The sequence below is a fragment of the Branchiostoma floridae genome, chromosome 14 (assembly GCF_000003815.2).
Source record: "Branchiostoma floridae strain S238N-H82 chromosome 14, Bfl_VNyyK, whole genome shotgun sequence".
In the NCBI taxonomy this organism is placed as follows: domain Eukaryota; kingdom Metazoa; phylum Chordata; class Leptocardii; order Amphioxiformes; family Branchiostomatidae; genus Branchiostoma; species Branchiostoma floridae.
The window spans coordinates 16,355,402-16,374,716 of record NC_049992.1 but is presented as its reverse complement, the minus strand read 5'-3'; the positions used below and the strand labels follow the sequence as shown (position 1 = coordinate 16,374,716).

The window sequence follows — 19,315 nt, the reverse complement described above, 5'->3', positions numbered from 1 at the left end:
GGTGTAACGTGTGCTCATGGTTCCTCTCTTCCTTCAGCGTGGGTGCACGGAGCAGGGGACAGCCAGCCAGCACTCTGACAAAGCCTGGAGTGAGTGGTTGCTAGTGCCAGCCAAGGGTATTTAAAGGGCCCAGGCTTATTCAAACATGTCCCCAAGTCATTTTTCTCACCTCTCAATAGGGTTTATGGTAATTCATCCCCGGGGACCCTGGGAACTCATGATTGGTGCACACAGGAGTAGCCGTGTTTGTTTATTTTACAATCTCAAACGTCAGATTCTAGAGGGTATTCTCATTGCAAAGTTATGCTGCTCTGCACATTGTGTGCTGTTGACATATCTACAGATACTCATGCCGTTACCATGGTACTAGTGTGAAGGTTTTGAATGTCTACAGGGATGTTTGTATCGTGGACAGGCATCAGGGCATGTCTTGACCCTAATTAAAAGGTAGCGTCCTGTAATGAACAGCTTACCTGTAATTAGTCACGTAGATCAGAATTAGCATAATGTAGACCCTGGGGGATGTTTAAATGGACAGGGTATGGACATTTAAAAGGATGCCATGTGCACAAAAGTTTTCATATTGTTTTTTGTTTCCTTCTTTTTGTACTTTCCAGTTTTAGACTGGTGAATTGTGGGCTTGTTGTATCAAAGACATGGCCATTCAGGACTGTTTGGTAGATTTTCGGACAAGAATAGTGATTGAGAAAGTTTTAAGAACTAACAGTGCAGAAAAAAACAGACTTATACAAAGCTTACCAATCCGAATTGGCAACTTGACTAAAACACAATACCTTAAAAAGTTTAAGTCAAAACTAAAACTTATCAGCGTCCCCTTTTCCCATTTCCATACAAAATTATACTTAAGCCTTATGAAAACATTAGTGTAAGAAGGAGTATGTTTTCCTCTTTGCTGATGAGGGTCGACAGGTGCCAATCAAACCAGGGGGTAGCGTCGCTACCCCTCATTTATCCTGACAACCCAATGTGTTGTACCTGACAGCTTCTGTCATCTAACGTCATGCAAGAAACATGTCTGTCATCCGGAGAGCTTCCCTCTCTTTGTATGACCTCATGGGTTTTACATTTTCTACACTGTTTGACCTTTGTTAATCATGTTTATTAGTGACTGTGTTTGTGCTAACACTGTTATACTGACAAATAGTTGAAATACATAAATATGTTTATACCGAGAAATGCCTTTTTCAAACAACGTACGTTATTGTCAACAGAGATATGCTTAATTGTCAAGTGTGTATAGATCTTGAAAAGACAGAAAGAGAAAGAGAGAGAGAGAATTCAAGAAAAAAAAGAAAGAAGAAAGAAAGAAAGAAAATGATAAGTATTTCATGTAGATGTTTGAAATGAAATAGCAAAGAAATACTTTGCATACTTCTGTCATTTATCTGTAGTAAATCAACTAAATGTCTAAGCAGGGTATAGTACTCATAGTTATACGTAAATAATTGTGTAACAAAACATTTTCAAATATATCAGACAAAACGTACAAGAACCCATGTGTCTTATCAAAGGAAAAATTTGCCATTCATATTGGATTACGCAGCCGAATGATGATGATGACAGTATAGAAATTAAGTATCTGATATTTTAAGCCCTGTATATAGCTTGCCAGTGTTAAGTTGTTGTATTTTTCTTCCTCTTTACAGTTTACCATCCATACTGCAAGTGCAACAGTTGGGCAGAAGCTGTTAAACCTGAGATACAGTGGCAGTCCATCCCCGACGGCAGGTCTAACGGACCGGCAGAAACTCCTGTACGCGCTTATCGTGGTTGGCGGAAAGTGGCTGCAGGATCGGTCACATGACCTAGCCATCTGGACCGGCCAAACGTCCTTGTTTCAATTGGTAGGCGGAAAATATGTGTCGCGTGTTGTGAAAAATATTATATTGGTGTGAAGAAAGCTAAACGTTGCCAATAACGAATAAGTACTTTTGTTGTAGCTGCTGGTAACTACAGAGTTACGAGTTGCGCTCTTTAATACGGTTTACTATATATGTCTAAGATGTTAGATGAAGATGACTTTGCACATAGACTTGATGACTTGTGGTACGGTTTGAATATTGTGTTAGGAAAGGCTGGAGGTCATCAAGATATAAGGGTCACAAGACAATACTGAATCATCAACACCAAAAGACCTGGCAGTAGTGCCTATATTCAGGAGGGTGAAAATTTGGCAAGTTGACAAAAAAGCGAACGTTTAGAGTAACGACTAAAGAAGGGTCAGTTAACCCAGTTTAAAGGATTGTCGTAGTCTGACCAGTGGTGTTTTCATGCCCATCAGTGAGATTGTGTGGCGTAATCGACAGCGCTTTGGGCTCAGGCCCAAGAGGTGACCTGAATTCGAAATCTGCCATATCACAGATTTTGTGCCCTTGAGAAAGGCACTTAACACAACTTTCTTCACTTCACTCAGGTGAAAAATGAGTAGCTAGCTTCAGATAGGGCCGTCCCTCGGATAGGAAGCTAAATGGAGGTCCCGTTTTTGGGGAGAGCCACACCCCGAGCACGTTAAAGAACCCAGTGCAGTTATCGAAATAGAGGTCCTTCCCGGTGTGAGTGGATCAAACCTTACAGTCTGGTCTCCGGGTTGACATCTTGCAAAGGTGATAATCACCTGTTGTGTCAATCCTTCCACAAATGTGGTCAAACTGAATAAATGAGTCTGAATCTGAGATTGAATCTAAAGGGTTCACGTCATTAGCAATGTTGTGCCTAAGTTGGAAGGCACTTTTCACCTGTTTCCTCCCAGGTGTCCCTTGACTCAGGTAAAAATGTGTACCTACCTGCAGTTAGGGATGTTCTCTCGAATGGGATGTATTGGAGCAGTGCCACACCTCGTGCTTGTTAAGAATCCCGTACAAAAAGAGTAGAAGACTCTCCAACCTTCCAGTCTGGTCTTATGTAACTTGTACTTGTACTTTCTGTACAAAATGGGTGTTTTATACCTTAAGGATTACTGGTTATGCAAAGCAGAGTAAAAGATTACCTACATTTCAAATAATATGCTAAGTACAGTGTATTTGATCAATCAACTTACCTTCTCAGCAGAAATGCACCTCCAACTTATCTGAATTGGTAGACTGAAATGATTTTGAAGGATTTAAGTGTAATTTCTGACACAAGAAATTACCAACTTGCTACTTTTGTGTATTTGATCAAACCAAGTTATCCTTTCATCAAAAATACACCTTTGGCTGTTATCTGTGTTTGTAGAAATCATTTTGTAGGATTTAAGTGTAATTTCCGACATGAGAAATTAACTTCTTTCTACTTTATTTGATCAAACCAAGTTACCCTTTCATCAGAAATTCACTTTCAGCTGTTATCTGTGTTGGCAGAAACAACGTCTTTGGTAGAAATAATTTTGTAGGATTTAAGTGTAATTTCTGACACAACCGGAAAGTGGGACTTAACCCAAATTTGACTGAACAGCATCAGTCAAATTTGGTTGTTAAGTTCCACTTTGCTGTTTTGTTGGAAATTACAATTGAATCTTGTTACAAACCAGTATACCATCAGGTCCTTTTAAATAAAGGGCACGAAAACAACAAAGCTACCTAGATTCCACTATGTATTGTTGCAATCTTAATGAAATAGTAAGTTGATTGGGGATATTCAGATATTCATATTTGGTTAAGTCCCACTTTTCTGTTGTGTTGAAAATTACAATTGAATCTTGTTACACTTACAGACCAGTATACAGGTGTTGTTAAGTAAAGGGCACAAAAACAACGTTAACAAAGCTACCTTGATTCCACTATGTATTGTTGCAATCTTAATGATATAGTAAGTTGATTGGGGATATTCAGATATTCATATTTGGTTAAGTCCCACTTTTCTGTTGTGTTGAAAATTACAGTTAAATCCTACTACAGACCAGTGTACCATCAAGTGCTTTTAAGAAAAGGGCACAACAAAGCTGACTGGACTTCACACTGTTGCAATCGTGATGAAAGGAAAAAGTAATTTGATCAAGGATTTTCAGAATCATTCTTAGTATGACTCATTTGGTCTAGCCTACAAGGTAATTTTAGTATTCAGGAGAAAAATCATTGACTTGCATAATCTAGGCCTTTTTTAGTTTCAGTGTACAGTTTCAAGAAATTGGAGCAGGTGTGTTGAGAAGTGCCACAGAATTTTCAAGTCTATAGAATAATTCTTCAATCTGTGACTCTTGAAAACACGTAAAATACCTCCAAATTTGATGTGTTTTACGTGTTTTCAAAGTGGATGATAGAAGAATTATTCTATTGACTTACTTATACATGACTGAACCTCTTCAAAGAATTTTTTCGCTTCTCCCTCCCTTCTTTGGACATAAAATTTCAATTACTTCAGACATTACACCTTTCATACTACAGAAGTAAAGGGGGTTAAAGTCTTGCTGTAAAACAGTTGCCCTATACTTAGTGCAATTTTTCAAACAGCCCCTGAAATTACAGTGTTTCAGAGGTGGTAATTCCCTGTAAGTGACCCAAAAGAACAATATCAACACCAGAGAGGTCTGTAATTTGTGCTCAGGGAACAAGAAGCCGTATTCTGGGTTGGTGTCTTCAATTTGATGGTGTGTTAAGTACTACCGCTAGCTTCCAATGTGTGACTTAGCGTGGGCTTTAAACTTTAAAGCCCTGGCGAGGATTTACAAACAAGAACACATGGGACAAAGGGTGGTTGGAAAATAATGACAGAAAAATTGAACCCAAAAGAACAAAAAATTCATTGTTGACGGCATGGTTGCCATAGAGACAAGCGTCAGTACACCAGTCAAGTCGGTACTTTCTGAAAGTACTACCGCTGTTCTCAAGGTGTAATTAGGATGTTGCAATTTATCAAAATCTTCTACTTCCTAGCTTCAGAAAATTGATTTAAACAACACAGTTCATTGTTACAATGTTTGTTTAACTTCTCATGCCAGGTGCTTATAGTAGAGTAGGATCCAGGGTTCTAGCCAGCATTCGTCCTTCCGTCTTTTGATGAATTTTGATGCAGGGGACGAAAAAGAAATTTTGTCCATTCCGTCCTCTGTGACAGACAAAAATCAGCATGTAAAGATATTGATTGTACCAAGGAGGTTGAATGATTGTACCAAGCTATGTCTACCAGCAAAATTTGCTCCACAAAATAAAGGCAATAGCATTTCATCAGGTCTAGATTTCAAAATTTTCATGGGGGAGCATGCCCCCGGACCCCTTTGGACCGTTACGCCTTCGACAGGATTTCCATTCAAAATCCAGGGGACGGAAAAAAATTTCAAGCTGGCTAGAACACTCGTAGGATCAGTTCTAAAATTTGGCTAACACCACTAATGCTAGTCTGCTACTGCTACCATTGAGCTGTGGTATTCCAATTATAGTTCATTGAACTGGAGTTAGCACTTACATGTAGGTGTCTCGAGATGTGTGCTGGAATGTGAACATAGTGACAATGTGTTACTGAAACCGTGTTGTCTGTCGGATTTCAACCATTAAGAAATTGAGAAGTGTGGAAATTTTTCTGTACATCTTCATTTTAGTTGAATATAAGTCATTATCTTCTTCTTAGGTGTCTTAAATGCAATGTAAGTGATGGGTAAAAACTACTTGGTCATTTTTTTGGAATTCTGGGAAGTTGGGTGGACAGGACAACTTTGTCAGTAGACAAGTTAAAGGTCTACTACGCAGTTATTTGCGCTCAAATTTGAAATATTCTAGAACTAAGAAATCTCAGATTTACTACTACTTTTTGACACTTTTGTGTCATTATTTCACGTTTGCAACGTAGAGAATTAGCCTACAAACATTTCGTCCTACGCGCGCTGTTACTTGTTGACCCCCCTAGTTAGGCACTGGTGAGAATTCAAACAAGAATCAATCATCAACGGTTATTGGTCGGGAATCTCCGGTGAGTTCCGGGTGCGTGCGAAAGCTCTATGTTAACTTTCTGTTGTCACCAAATCTGTACTTGTCAGGGACAGTTGAGTTTCACCTTATAAACTGTGATGTCTGTCTTTACTTCTGGCCTAAATCTATAGTAAGGTATTCATATTCAAAGTTTATCGTGTTTTGCAAATATCACATTCTCCTAGGATAAAAAGTGTCTAAGTGTTTATGTGTGGCATACATGTACATTCCGAGTACAGGGTTTAAAAGTCACAATCATGAAGAGCTGATTTCAAATTTTGTTAAATTTGATACTAAATGTAAGTCTTCACCAAGCAATTTAAGCATCATTTCCCTACATACGCCAATTGGCCTTTGTTTCTATCTCCAGGTTTTTAAACATAATCTATTTTGATGGGTTTTTAAGGTATTTTCTCCACACACTATTTCATCCTTATGTCCTTCCTTCACAGATTTTTCGATACTGTCTCTATACAAGTCTTATTTATTTAGTCATTGTTTCTGTCTGTAGGTTTTTAAAGTATAGTCTCCATACACATTATTTCTGTTGACAGGTTTTTAAGCTATTGTCTCCATACACTATTTTATTATTGTTTCTGTTCAAAGGTTTTTAAGCTATTGTCTCCATACACTATTTTATTATTGTTTCTGTCCATAGCTTTTAAACTATTGTCTCCATCCACATTGTGTTCGTTCACAGGTATTATGACCATACAATAAATGTTTTTTCTGTCCAAAGGTTTTTAAAGTACACTGTACATATATTGTCTCCATACACGTTGCTTCTGTGCATGTTTTTAATGTATCCTCTCCATATACTGTACCAGGGTTGTAGCCAGCACCTGTCCTTCAGTCCTTTGAAGGAATTTTGCAGTTGGGGACTGAAAAAAGTTTTCCCCTTTCCGTCCCCAGGGACAGACAAAAATTGATATGTAAAGATATAAAACAGCTGAAACCCACGTGTTCTTCCTCACCAAAACAGATGACATTGAACAGCTTAGTCTACAAGAAAAAATTTGCACCTCAAAATGCAGGAAATAGTGTTTCAGAGGGTCTAGGTTTCAAACTTTTCTGGGACCCAGACCCCCTAGAAATGACGTGCAACACCATGCCATGCCTTCGGTGGTCAATAGGATTCCCATTCAAAATCAAGGGGACTGAAAATGATTTCAGGCTGGCTACAACCCTGTACTGTACTATTCAAACATTTCTGTCCGTCCACAGGTTTTTAAGGTATTAACCACAGCTGAGAACTGTTTGAAGGTTGCCTCTGTGCTGAACTTCCTGGTGTTCCTGCAGCAGGGCAGGTACCAGTCCCTCCTGGAGCGCGCTCTCTCCATACGGCCTGTTTACGACAGGAAGCAGGCAATCAGACAGGTGGGAAAATAGCTTGAACACCTGTACGATGAATCATAGAAATCTGGTGATGCCACTATTGCTTACATGTACAGTGAACTGCCTTGATTTTTCCTTTAAAAAATGAACTAGATATTGCAAACTCCATGGCTGCATGCTAGCTCCATTTGTAGGTTGTGGAGTATGTATGAATCAATCGTTCTTCAAGGAAAGAACTACTCACACATTCAATACCACCATTCCACATTGGCACTTCTTAATAGGTCCTATGGGATTGCTTTATTTTATTTTATTATGGCTGAATTTTTCAGTAGTTGCAGAATTTGAAGAAGTCTTAACCATTGTGATATAGGGCGACCTCCCTAGCAGGTTCCTTTCAAACTGTCATTTACTTGCATGTTGATCATATAGCACAAAGCTTCAATGTTGTGCACATTCTTAAGGTTGAATGTAGGTAGATCAACCTAACAAAAAGTTTCAAACCTTGATTTGGTTTTGATCACATAACCATAATGATTGTTCCTTGATCAAATGTATTTTGACACAGTATCAAAGATCATTTCATGATTTTTTATTACCTTTAATTTGATAGTTATATGATGAAGTTTTCCAACTTGTTGAGTTAGGTTCAGTTCAGTTTGTTATGAGCTTTTGTCGGAAACACTTAACATGTTGACTAAAGATGAGGTTAACCTGTTTTTGAACAATTTTTACAGGTCAGCTTTGAGTACATGACCAGGGAGTTGCTGTGGCATGGATTTGCAGTGAGTTTGCATTCCTTTCTTCTTAAGTTCATTTCCAAAAACATGAAATTTTGGGGTTAATTTTCAACAAGATGTTTTAATGTATTTCTAACAAGACCTACTCACATATTGAATATAATTACGATCTATGCATAGCTTCAGGAGTTATGCTAGCCAAAGAACGTCGGAAACACAGACATGCAGAAAAGAAAAAAAAAAGCACAGACATAAAGAAAAAAAAACACAGACATAGAAGTAGTAGTATTAGTAGTAGTCCCATAGCCTTTTAATCAGCCGTAGGGGCAGCACAACATGTTATGCTGTATCAACATGTTATGCTGTATCTCGGTCACGAGGCAAACACACTGCTGCTGCGCTACGCGGTCCCACAAGCACAGACATGCAGAAGAACAAAAAATAATACCGCCTTCACAATGGATTTGGGTTAACTTTTTGTGTGACTATCCACATACTTGTATTTCCAACCCTTTCTTTGACCTCCACAGGAGTTCCTGTTCTTTCTGCTACCCTTGATCAACATCAGGAGATGGAAGAATGTTGTGACGAATCAGCTGCTAGGTTCAGGGCGGCAGGACTGTGATGTGAACCTGCGAGGTCCTGTGGAACTGAAGGAGTGTGCCGTGTGCGGGGAGTGGCCCACCAACCCTCACGACATCGGCTGTCAACATGTCTTCTGCTTTTACTGCATCAAAGTAAGTTGATTGAACAGACGCTAGCTAATGAATAAAAAAATTCACGGGTCTTAGTGGCAAGTGTGCAGATGTTGACACACTGGCAGCACCAAATCCGTAGGTGTTTTTGGCACCTTTAGATAGATTAGCCGTGAGGCTCGGTGAGCGTCACTCCACCGTCATGGGGGCAGGGGCATGGCGAGTATCGAACTCAGGACATACTGATTCTGATTCCAACGCTCTAACCGTTGCGCCACACAGACACCCCTGTATAGCTAATCAGTTAGGTATAGTATAGCTAATCAATACATTGAATTACTGCGTTGATATGTTTTGTGAACCTTTTGGCCATACCTGGGCCAAGATATTATTCAATACGTTTTTTCCGGACCGGACTGTATGTTATGGTATCCTACAGGTTTTTACTTGTATCCCTTATGTACAAATATATAGCCTCTTTTGGAATAGGTGATGCATTCAGTTCTCAAATGCTGATACATGATTTAGGAGTTTATAGGCAGTATCTTTGATAGAAAGCCTGGTTATTAGATGCAGTTAGATCAGTAGCAAAAAGAGGTCTCTTCAAAAGTTAGATTTGATAATGATATACTACTGTTCCAGTAACCTGTAGCTCATTTAAACCTATGGGAAATTGGAGGAAAGAAAGCTGTCATCACATGCATGAAAATTCTATAAGCCTCACAACATCCAACCCTTGCAAGACAGGGAATAAGGTCACTTTTTCTTTCCTCAATAGATAAAGAGTCGTTCCTACTTTAGCCGCACCAAAACTCACCAAAATTCCAACAAAGAAGAGTTTTCAATGGTTTAAAGCCTTGTTTTCATTTCAGGTCTTTTGCCATGGGGTCTGGGCACATATGCCAACTGTGGCGTCCCCCTTTAAATGTAGTTTTTAGATATGGAAATTATTCAGTTCTGTAGTGCATGAGATTTGTCCTTGGTTGAATACACATGTACATGGTTGGGTGCAGTTTGATTAGTAGCAGAAAGGGGTCTCTTCACTCACACAGTTGTCTGTTTATCAAGCAGTTAGAGATAGCAGACTATCTTTGCCAAACGGCATTCCACGAAGTCTATTCCTGTGAGCAGATGCTTTAGTGCCCAAGGCAAATAAATGGTGGAGCTGGAAAGTACCCAAGAAAAAGAGCCCCAAACAGTGTCTGTTGGTACAGTAGCTCAAAGGAAATAGTGGTGGTTTTATTCCAAGGCTAGGTGGATTAGAACCTTTGGTGAGAGATGGTAAACTTTAACATCTGACAATAGCACACATGGGAGCAATTTGAATCCTTATTTGTAAAAGAGAGGACCTAGTTGTGACAGGTGCCTCCAAGTCATGACTTGGATTTCTCTTTGCGTAAGATTGTGTTTCTTCTATTGCTTTCTGTGACTTTCTTTGGCATGCTGGCTTATTTCTGGTGTCCCCCCCGATCCTATCCATTTCTAGTACCTCATGTTTGCCAACCAGTTTTAAGCAACTTACAAAAGGTCGCAAGATGAAAATAAACACAAGCTCAAAATGTTGTCTTTCCTCAGGTATGTACGATTCACCATCCTTGGTACTTAAGGTCTCATTGATGTATTACTCCGCGAGTGGACACCCTAAAAGAGATCCGAGCCAAAAATGAACGGCTGCACGGACGCATGTTTTTAGCGGTGAGAAATTCCCTTTTAGCCAGCGGAACTGATCTCAAAAGTTAGATTGGTGAAAGCTTATTTGTAACTGAAGAAATTAGCAGGTAAAGTTTAGCAGCCGCGCGCTAGGTCGGAGGTACACAGTCGTGGGTTCTGAGTGGTGCGGTTGTACTGTAGCAGCGAAAAAGTGCCTTTTGTGGGGATTGACTAATCGTAGTTTGTAATTGCTATAAAAAAAGTTCCTACGTATAGTTTACACTGGCAATTTTTTCCCACGATATAGGGTAAATGTGCTCGACATAGAATGAAAAATCTGCTGAAATTTCACGTAGCTTCATTATGAACGCGCCCATTTAAACCACGAATTAATACATAGAAGTCTATGGGAAGAAGAAACTCATCAATGAGACCTTAAATAAAAATGAAAAATATTCATAAAAAATCAAGGAATAGCACTGGAGCAAAAATTTGAAAAGGGTTTATAACCGGGCGCCACCCCGCATTTTTTGGCTGCAGATTACGCCGTGTACCTATTTCCGTTACCATGGTAACGGACGGGTCTACATTTCCAAGGGGCGTTACTATTGTTATTTTTCTTGTATCACACTCTACTGGATATAGAAGCCATTTGGAAGAGGACCAAGGTTCTAAAGCTATCTTTCTTGATGCAAACTACATCCAAGTTATTTTTTGCAATCACCGCCTTCTCTCGAACGCCCCTCCAACACCCCCCCCCCCCCAAACCCCGGGCTAGGCGACACCTATAAAAGGCCAATCAGAAAGGCTCAATTCGGCTTGCCCGCCTCTGGTATAAGGGAGCTTGAAACGCAGCTAACATCAATTTCTTGTCGTTAAGCTCTGTTTTGACTTTATGAGCTATAGTACCTTCACCCGATCCTCTATAGAACCGTTTATTTTACGTAGAAAGATCCGGATGAATCTCGTCGTGCCTTTCGTGCTGATATCCCTTACACGACTATTCTCTGAGATATATTCCAATTAAACAAAGACAAAGTCACAAAGGGAACACTACTCAGTCAAACTCATACACAGACTGATCTAATGAGTCTTTGCAACACGTCAAAAGCGTCCGTCTCGACGCCTTTGCACTTTGTCCAACATTGGCCTTTGTCCGCCGCTAGGTGGTGCTTTCATGCCTATCATGATCTCGTACTTAATTACCTCCCAGAGGCTAATTCATTAACGTAAGACACCCAAACTTTCAGAGATGATGAAGAAAACGACATTCTTTTCTTTGATAGATTTTTTCAATAATACATTAAACTTAAGGTCTCATTGATGTATTACTCCGCGAGTGGACACCCTAAAAGAGATCCGAGCCAAAAATGAACGGCTGCACGGACGCATGTTTTTAGCGGTGAGAAATTCCCTTTTAGCCAGCGGAACTGATCTCAAAAGTTAGATTGGTGAAAGCTTATTTGTAACTGAAGAAATTAGCAGGTAAAGTTTAGCAGCCGCGCGCTAGGTCGGAGGTACACAGTCGTGGGTTCTGAGTGGTGCGGTTGTACTGTAGCAGCGAAAAAGTGCCTTTTGTGGGGATTGACTAATCGTAGTTTGTAATTGCTATAAAAAAAGTTCCTACGTATAGTTTACACTGGCAATTTTTTCCCACGATATAGGGTAAATGTGCTCGACATAGAATGAAAAATCTGCTGAAATTTCACGTAGCTTCATTATGAACGCGCCCATTTAAACCACGAATTAATACATAGAAGTCTATGGGAAGAAGAAACTCATCAATGAGACCTTAAAGCATGGCAAACTAGCTAGGGTTACAGCAGGCTTCTAGTGGGCCTTCATGCGCCATCTCTGTATACTGATACTGTGAGGGATGGGCAAGCTATTTTTGTAGGGAAGCCATTTTGTTCAATGTAATTATCTCCATGAAAATAGAAATATACATGTAGTTTTAGGTGTGTCTGTCTGTTTATCTGTGTTTCGATTTTTGTAGTCAGCATAATTTAAGAACCTCTAGATGGATTACGATGTTACACACATGTATTTATTAATATGTGGGTAGGTGTTAGAAAGATGAAGGTCAAGGTCAATTTTGGGCCTCCTGGTATGTGACCTTGGTACTGCAGCAGAAATTCTGTTTTGTATCTTTTGACCAGAATGTGCTATGATCTTGATATTTTGGTGACTGAACACGGGAAAGACAATTATTTTTGTAGTGAAGTGACCAAATGTAGTGAGCGCAATACATACTTTTTCTGAATTCGGCATAAAACATTGTCGGGACTACATGTATATGCAGACCCTTTTCTAGTTCTTCCTTTCTCCTATCTCCCCCTCTAAACCCCTGACATTTTATGATAACCTAATCACAAAGTATAGGGAATAACATCATTTCCACAGGTGGCCTTTCCCCCTCCCCAGATCTGACAAAGGTACCGGTTCAATTCCATAAGACAAGTTTCCACCCAAACTTGTCACTTTGCATTTTCCAGGAGGATAAATCTTGCCAGCCACTAAGGATATCTGTTATTCTATCTCCTGCTGGTTTCAATCAGCAAGGTTAGAAGGTGTAATTCTGTGGTAGATCACCTCAATGGGAACCAAATGATTGTGACCTGATTTTTGCCTTCCAGTCAGTAGGAAAAATGAGAACAAATGCACACCAGCTGATTGGGTGGTTAAACTTGAACTTGAGATTTCATGTTGTGGTTGAACTTGGCATGCCAGAGGCTGAACATGGAGTTTTTTGTATCATGCCTCTTTGCAATATTGAGGGTTTCTATACCTGTTATAATAGCTTGTAAGGTTTCCCTCAAGTCACTTTGTAGTAGTACATGTTTGTGTATTTTAAAACACCCCACTTGATCTTCCAATACTCTTCATTTCTGATACCTGGAAGAACAATTTAATATCCTGTATTATATGCACAATTTCTTTTTCATTTTCAAAAAATATCCTGACTACACTCCTTACAAATGTCTATTGAATCGAATAGCTCTATTAGCCTGGAGCCCAGCCTTGTTAGCTTTGGTCTGCTCCCAAAGGTTGCTACCCTGGTTAATAGTCCATGGCATAGTACAATTCATTCTATACAATAAGACTGAAAGGATAAGATCAGCAAAAGTGTTTTGAAAAACCTCTTTGGAACCCTCCCATCCAGAGGTTATCTTTCCTGAGATCAGAGATGTCTGTAATAATACTTTTTATAACATCTTGCAAGCTGGAATTGTGCCAAGCATGGTTTCAATTAACCACAGGTGAACAGGGTTCAAGAGGAGATATTTGGTGTCTCTTGACAGCTGTAGGATTTGAGAGTAATGGAAGAAGCTGCATGAGATGCTAATCATGGCTTCCAGGATATCCCAAAGTAGTAAGGAATTCACCTGGGCAACATTTGGCTCTTAATTCTGTAAATGTAGCCATTGGCAAAGGCTCAATACTGGCAGGTTGGCAAATTCCAGTGAAACGTTAAATGCTAGGACAGTAACTTCTCATCGATGAAACTATCAATCCAAGAGTCCTATTAAACTAATGTTTCATCTGTTAGTAGCTTGTTACAATCTTCATCTTTCCAGCACTTGACTCCGTTCCTTACAACTGATAATGTAATGTGTGTACCTCGTAGAATATAGAACTCTTTACAGTTCCTTCTTTTATGTATGCATTGTACTACATGTGTTTCCAGTTCTCTTATGACCCGTCTTGTAGAATTGTGTAGTATCGACACATTACGGAATTCATCAGGCGCTAAGGGGCAAAGAAGTCATGGGAAAGTCTTATCCCAAGTAGGAGCATATCTCCCAGTGTCTTCCATGGTTCATTTCTTTTAAATCAAGGTTTTTGGCAGCTCTTCAAATCTTACTTCCAAAGTCTCATCCAACATTCCTTGCCTGTCAAAGTTGTACTGCTCTGGGCCAGGGAGTCACGCAATGTGTCAGTCTTTATCTATATAGTACCTTAGTGGGTTAGTAAGTGGGAGGTGTGGAACTGTTAACTAGCCAAGTTTACTCTCCCTGTCACCATCAAACTGTCACAGGCTGTTTCAGTACTACAAGTCACGGATACAAAAATGGTAGTTTCCCTTGCTCTCAGCAGTTCCATTTCGAAGGGGCTTTGACAATGCTGCAAGAATGGTTGAAGAACTACAACTGGTTTTCTTCAAACCAAGGCAAGAGATTTGGTGGCTAAGGATATAAGCAGACTAAAATTGTTGTCCTGTTTGTTTATTTATTTATTTACCTATTCATTCAATCTTTTGACATCTGGGAAGTGCCTGGCACAACAGACCTGATTGTAGATTTCAAGAGGCCCGGGAGAAAATAGGAAAAAAAATTGGTACATAGACATCATCAAATCGTCAAATCAGAAACGCAATCCAATAAATGCTTCTAAACATGCCTTTACACCAGACCTTGTTTATGATTTATATGTAGGTGCATACCTGTTGAACTAATTCTTAGGAAGTATAGATTGTATTTTTTTCCACACATTCTCACCTCAAAGTTTGTTTATAGGAGGTATTTTAGGCCTTCTCAACTGTTTGCTATAGGTTTTATCTGTTGCCCTTACTTGGCCCCGAACTTGGCCCAGTCAACTCTACCCAACACCCTGGTCAATTCAACCAAGGCATCTGACCTCCGGGTCATACCATTTATAGACTTTAGGGAGGCCTGGTTAAATTTATCAGGCTTTCAGGTATGACAGTGTCCAGAGATTTTATAGTATGTGTGTGTGTGCAACAGAAAAGTGATATGATCTGTTGAAAAATGTAATAAGTATGTGTCTGAAAAGAAATTGACAGGGAAATAGGTCATGAATAGAATTATGATCTGAAAACTTGTATTGAATGTTTTTGCCTCAGGTTGATAACTTTTGCATGTCATCTGATCAAAAGTGCACTTCTCTTATCTTGCTGCAGGCCAATCAGCTGGCAGATCCAGGCTTCAGCTGTCCAACCTGTTCCCAGCCAGCCAATCAGATCAGGCCAGTCAACAGTGTTCCGGTCACCATCATGTCGTCATAACAACAGCTTGAAATAGATGATATTTCTACTACTAGTGTTTGTTGGAAACTAAACGTGTTGGACATAAGATTGACCATCAAATTTTAATACAAGATAGAAATTAATATACATTGTATCATATTTTAAGATTCCTATTTACAAAGCTGATTTTAAGTTGGATTTGTATTTGGTGCTTTAAGAAAATGTTTATGTTGACTACATGTATGTGCATTCATGTCATTTACAATAGTATGCAATAATATACATTGGTAAGAAATGATATGACAAAGACAGACTGTGATTTGCAAATTAAAAATGTTGTATTTTGTTAATGACTCAGTAATGTCTATATAGTTAATTAATTCTGTTCGCCAGTTTGATACTCATGCCTTAGTCCCTATTTGTAAACCTTGCTTGTAACATGCAAGTCTGAGACCCATAACCCCATACATTGCAACTCTGCACCTACAATTGAGGTAAGATGTAAAAAGAATAGCAATTCTAAAACAATTTTAGATCAGGGATTAATCATAGGAGCGAAAGCATCCATTTCATCACAAGTACTTGTGAACAATGTTTTCACTATATTCGCATTTTATTTTAATTACAATTTACCACATACTGCTGTAGTAATTATTCTCAGACTATTACCCCCTCTTTGTAGATTGTGAACAAGTGATAAAGCCATGCACATGGTAAATGGTAAAAAGTATATTTAAACCTCAGGTGTGGGGATAAATACTTGAAGAACATGGGATCAGAAGCTGCCCGTGGAACTGGTAAGGTTAATTTATTTATGTTGAATTATTTTGCTGTGTAAGTCAAACTGTCTCTGCACCTAGGCTGGGCTCCTCTCCCACACTGTAGTCTAGCTCTGCTGCATCCAACCAACCTTCAAAGGTTTCTGTAAAGGAACAAGATTGACTTATGTTATGATTGCTTGTGCCAAGGAATCTTACTTAAAACTTTCATAGATTTTCATCAGCAATGACTTAGTCTCAAAAATTGCATGATAAAGGAACATTTATTTGTGCATCTTTACTTTCTGTTTAGAAATCATGCTTTGGTATGTTTCAGTTATCACCTTCAGATTTATCTTTGCAGTAGGGATGTGGTGGTTTTAAGTTTGCAGTAGTGCTATAGTCACATATTGTACAGCAATGGCCCACAGTGAAGCAGTCACTGTGAAAATCTCAAACTAGTGCACAACAAATATCAGTAAGCATGTTGTGTGGATAGTACTGACCTACATTGTCTGCCACCACGCAGGTAACTCCTCCATTTCTGCACTTGCTGGAACACAAATATCACAGATGACAAATGCCAGGGAATTTTCCTTTGGTTGCATACAAAAACCTGTCTAATACCCAAGAATGCTGTGCTCCAAATAGTACATGTATACACTGTCCTCATTAGTTTATGCTCACTCTATCTTACCATCAGAGCAATGCTAGGTAATTTCCTTTGGTTGCATACAAAAAACTCTACTACCGAAGAATGCCAACCCTCAGCCTTGTTACATACACCATTCTTGTTAGTTTATGCTCACTCTTGTTCATTCAAAGAGACCATATTCCAGTTTTTCTGGAGGTTGACCTCAAATGACTTATGCACATGACTTTGGCAATGACTTGAAACACATATCAGGTTTTGAAAAGTTTAAAAAGTGCATGATTTGATTTAGACAAGATGGGTATAAAGGTGGGTATAAAGTATTATGTCTCAAAAACCTTGAAGTTGATCAAACGTCTTGGAAAACGTCTTTAAGAAATGTATCTTGGTTTCTGATCTTAAAACCCCCACCTCCTGAGTGAGGTTTTTATGGGGTGGCCCCTCTACATAAGTACAAAATCAGAACCAGCTGTAGAAAGCATCATGAGTATAACCTTGAGTTGAGAAACGAGTGCTTGGAGCGCCAGTCAAACAGGTGCTGGTTTTATTTGTGTTGAAGTAATCAGCCCCAAAGTTACAAGCAGCCTGCAGGATGGTTAACTGGTTAGACCTGAACTTTGTACATCAGTCCATTAACCATTTTGACATTGGGTTGGGAAAGTACATGTAACTTTGGTACAGACAAGTTTTTTCACACAGTATGCCATGTGTGATGAATGTACATAGACAGCCTTAAATCCAGAGTTCTGCTCCAAATTAGGATCCACATCCTTTTTTAATCTTTGTTTTGAACTAGGGGTGGGGTACCGGTACAGTGTACCGGTAAAAAAAAATTTTTCTTCTTGGAACGGATCGGAAAAATGGACCTGAAAAAACTCAGTGAACCGGATGTTGTACCAATTACAAAGTAAACAGATTACACTGGCACTACGGCGGCAGGCATGTTTTGAGACTTATTTGTCCAAGAAAATAGCAAGAGCGAAGTAGAGGAGAGTTGATAGTCATTTTTAAGAAGTTTCTACATTCAAACATGGTCTAACCTAACTGGGGCAGTTAGTGTTATTTTGTTGTAGGATACTCGACGAAACAGATTCCTTTGTAGCGAATTGGAACTGGACCATTGTTTTGAGTATTGTCCATTTACAAACAAGATCCGGATCTGGACCTCATCCTCTGGACCTGGACCCCTAGTTTGAACCATTGATGATGCATGGTTGGAAGAGTACATAATACATTTACTACTACATATTGTTAACACAAATGATACAGAAACTAGGTACGTCAATGGAAAGAGATGACATAGGTGATCGAAGTGGAGTGAGCTTAATAATGACTTACCAAATGTGTGTGTTGAAACTGAAGAGCTGTTTGTTTCGGTAAGTCTGTCCTTCCACCATGCAACCTATGGTGGTGGGTTAGAGAGTTACTTATCAGTAGTATAGAGAGAGAGATGATGGAAAGGAGTATAGGGTTCTTGTACCACAACCTACAAAACATAGACCTGGTACGTCGATGTAGGTTAGACATCCAGGTAATAAGATACGCCAAAAAATAGTTACTCAAGCAACTGGATATGGTTTTGGAAACGGTCAGACATTGACATTTTGAGAACACCTTCGTCAGGGCATGACTGAACTGTACTATACTCCTTGCCGCTAGGTGGCATTGCAGCAAAGATGCAGTTCCAAACATGACTGAGTCTTTATCCCCACCCACACCCCCTTGTCACTGTAGCCAGGAATCCGGTCATGTTAGCTTTAGTCTGCTTCCAATGGTGGGTACATTTACAAATAGAATAAACCTAGGAAGACTAGGTCCCAGGCTATCGTTTCTGTTCATGACTGGAGTAGATTTTCTGATCCAGATGACCAGCCTGGGCATGTGGCAAGAAGTAGTACAGTTAGTTCAGATCCTGATGAAGGTTGCTGAAACGTCAGCCTCAAGGTAAATGTTTTCAAGGTTTTGGTTTGAGAACCCTGTTCTATGATACACCAACTTCATGAAGCTACTTACATGTACGAAGGAAGAGAGAAAGAGAGATGTTGTTACGTGGTAATGTAAACGGTGCATGGCGCACTGTGGATCAAGAGGAAAGTTGGAAAATGATTGAAAATGACCCCATATTTCCACGAAACAGAGTAACGAACCTGTTAAATGTTAGGATTTTGACACAATGGTACATGTTGCATGAAACGACATCTCTCCAAGAGATATTCTTAAATACTGCATAAGTGCTCAAAGTACATCCTAAAACATTATAGATCGGCCAGAATGGCCTACTGATAGAACGGTTATGACCTCCACCCTGTTGGAAGCCATAGTTATGCCCTAAAAAAAACGAAGAGTTAAAAAAGAGACCATTGGCAAGACCATTTGGAAAACATGTACGCCGCAAATGTAAATATGGACAAGGCAAAGGGCGAACTTCAAGGTGGCTCGGTGCCCCACCCTTTCCTTTAGAGACCATTTTTACGATCTTCAGGAGGGTTTAGAATTTAATTGAAACCATTTCAAGGCTTTTAGACTTCAACTTAAACTTTTGTGCAATATGTTAAACCACTCAGAGTATAACGGTTCGCCCGCCCAAACATTCTGTAG

At 39.4% G+C, this 19,315-nt stretch overlaps 2 protein-coding genes across 5 annotated transcripts in view; one reads left to right on the top strand and one right to left on the bottom strand.

The window, feature by feature from the left end:
* LOC118430634 (peroxisome biogenesis factor 2-like) overlaps nucleotides 1–15,377 on the top strand; it is a 20,190-nt gene extending 4,813 nt beyond the window's left edge. The window contains exons 4-8 of the mRNA XM_035841617.1: nucleotides 1,668–1,865; nucleotides 7,125–7,277; nucleotides 7,973–8,020; nucleotides 8,506–8,712; nucleotides 15,242–15,377. Coding sequence (XP_035697510.1) covers nucleotides 1,668–1,865; nucleotides 7,125–7,277; nucleotides 7,973–8,020; nucleotides 8,506–8,712; nucleotides 15,242–15,346 — 711 coding nt within the window. The 3' untranslated portion in view covers nucleotides 15,347–15,377. The remainder of the gene's footprint in view (nucleotides 1–1,667; nucleotides 1,866–7,124; nucleotides 7,278–7,972; nucleotides 8,021–8,505; nucleotides 8,713–15,241) is intronic.
* A 661-nt stretch (nucleotides 15,378–16,038) lies between these two features.
* LOC118430628 overlaps nucleotides 16,039–19,315 on the bottom strand; it is a 22,565-nt gene continuing 19,288 nt past the window's right edge. For 2 of the 4 annotated variants that reach the window (XM_035841608.1, XM_035841607.1), the window contains 3 exons: nucleotides 18,056–18,119; nucleotides 16,572–16,618; nucleotides 16,039–16,229 (listed from right to left, as the gene is read on the bottom strand). In XM_035841608.1, coding sequence (XP_035697501.1) covers nucleotides 16,147–16,229; nucleotides 16,572–16,618; nucleotides 18,056–18,119 — 194 coding nt within the window. In that variant the 3' untranslated portion in view covers nucleotides 16,039–16,146. The remainder of the gene's footprint in view (nucleotides 16,230–16,571; nucleotides 16,619–18,055; nucleotides 18,120–19,315) is intronic. The other 2 variants (XM_035841610.1, XM_035841609.1) reach the window with 1 other exon arrangement.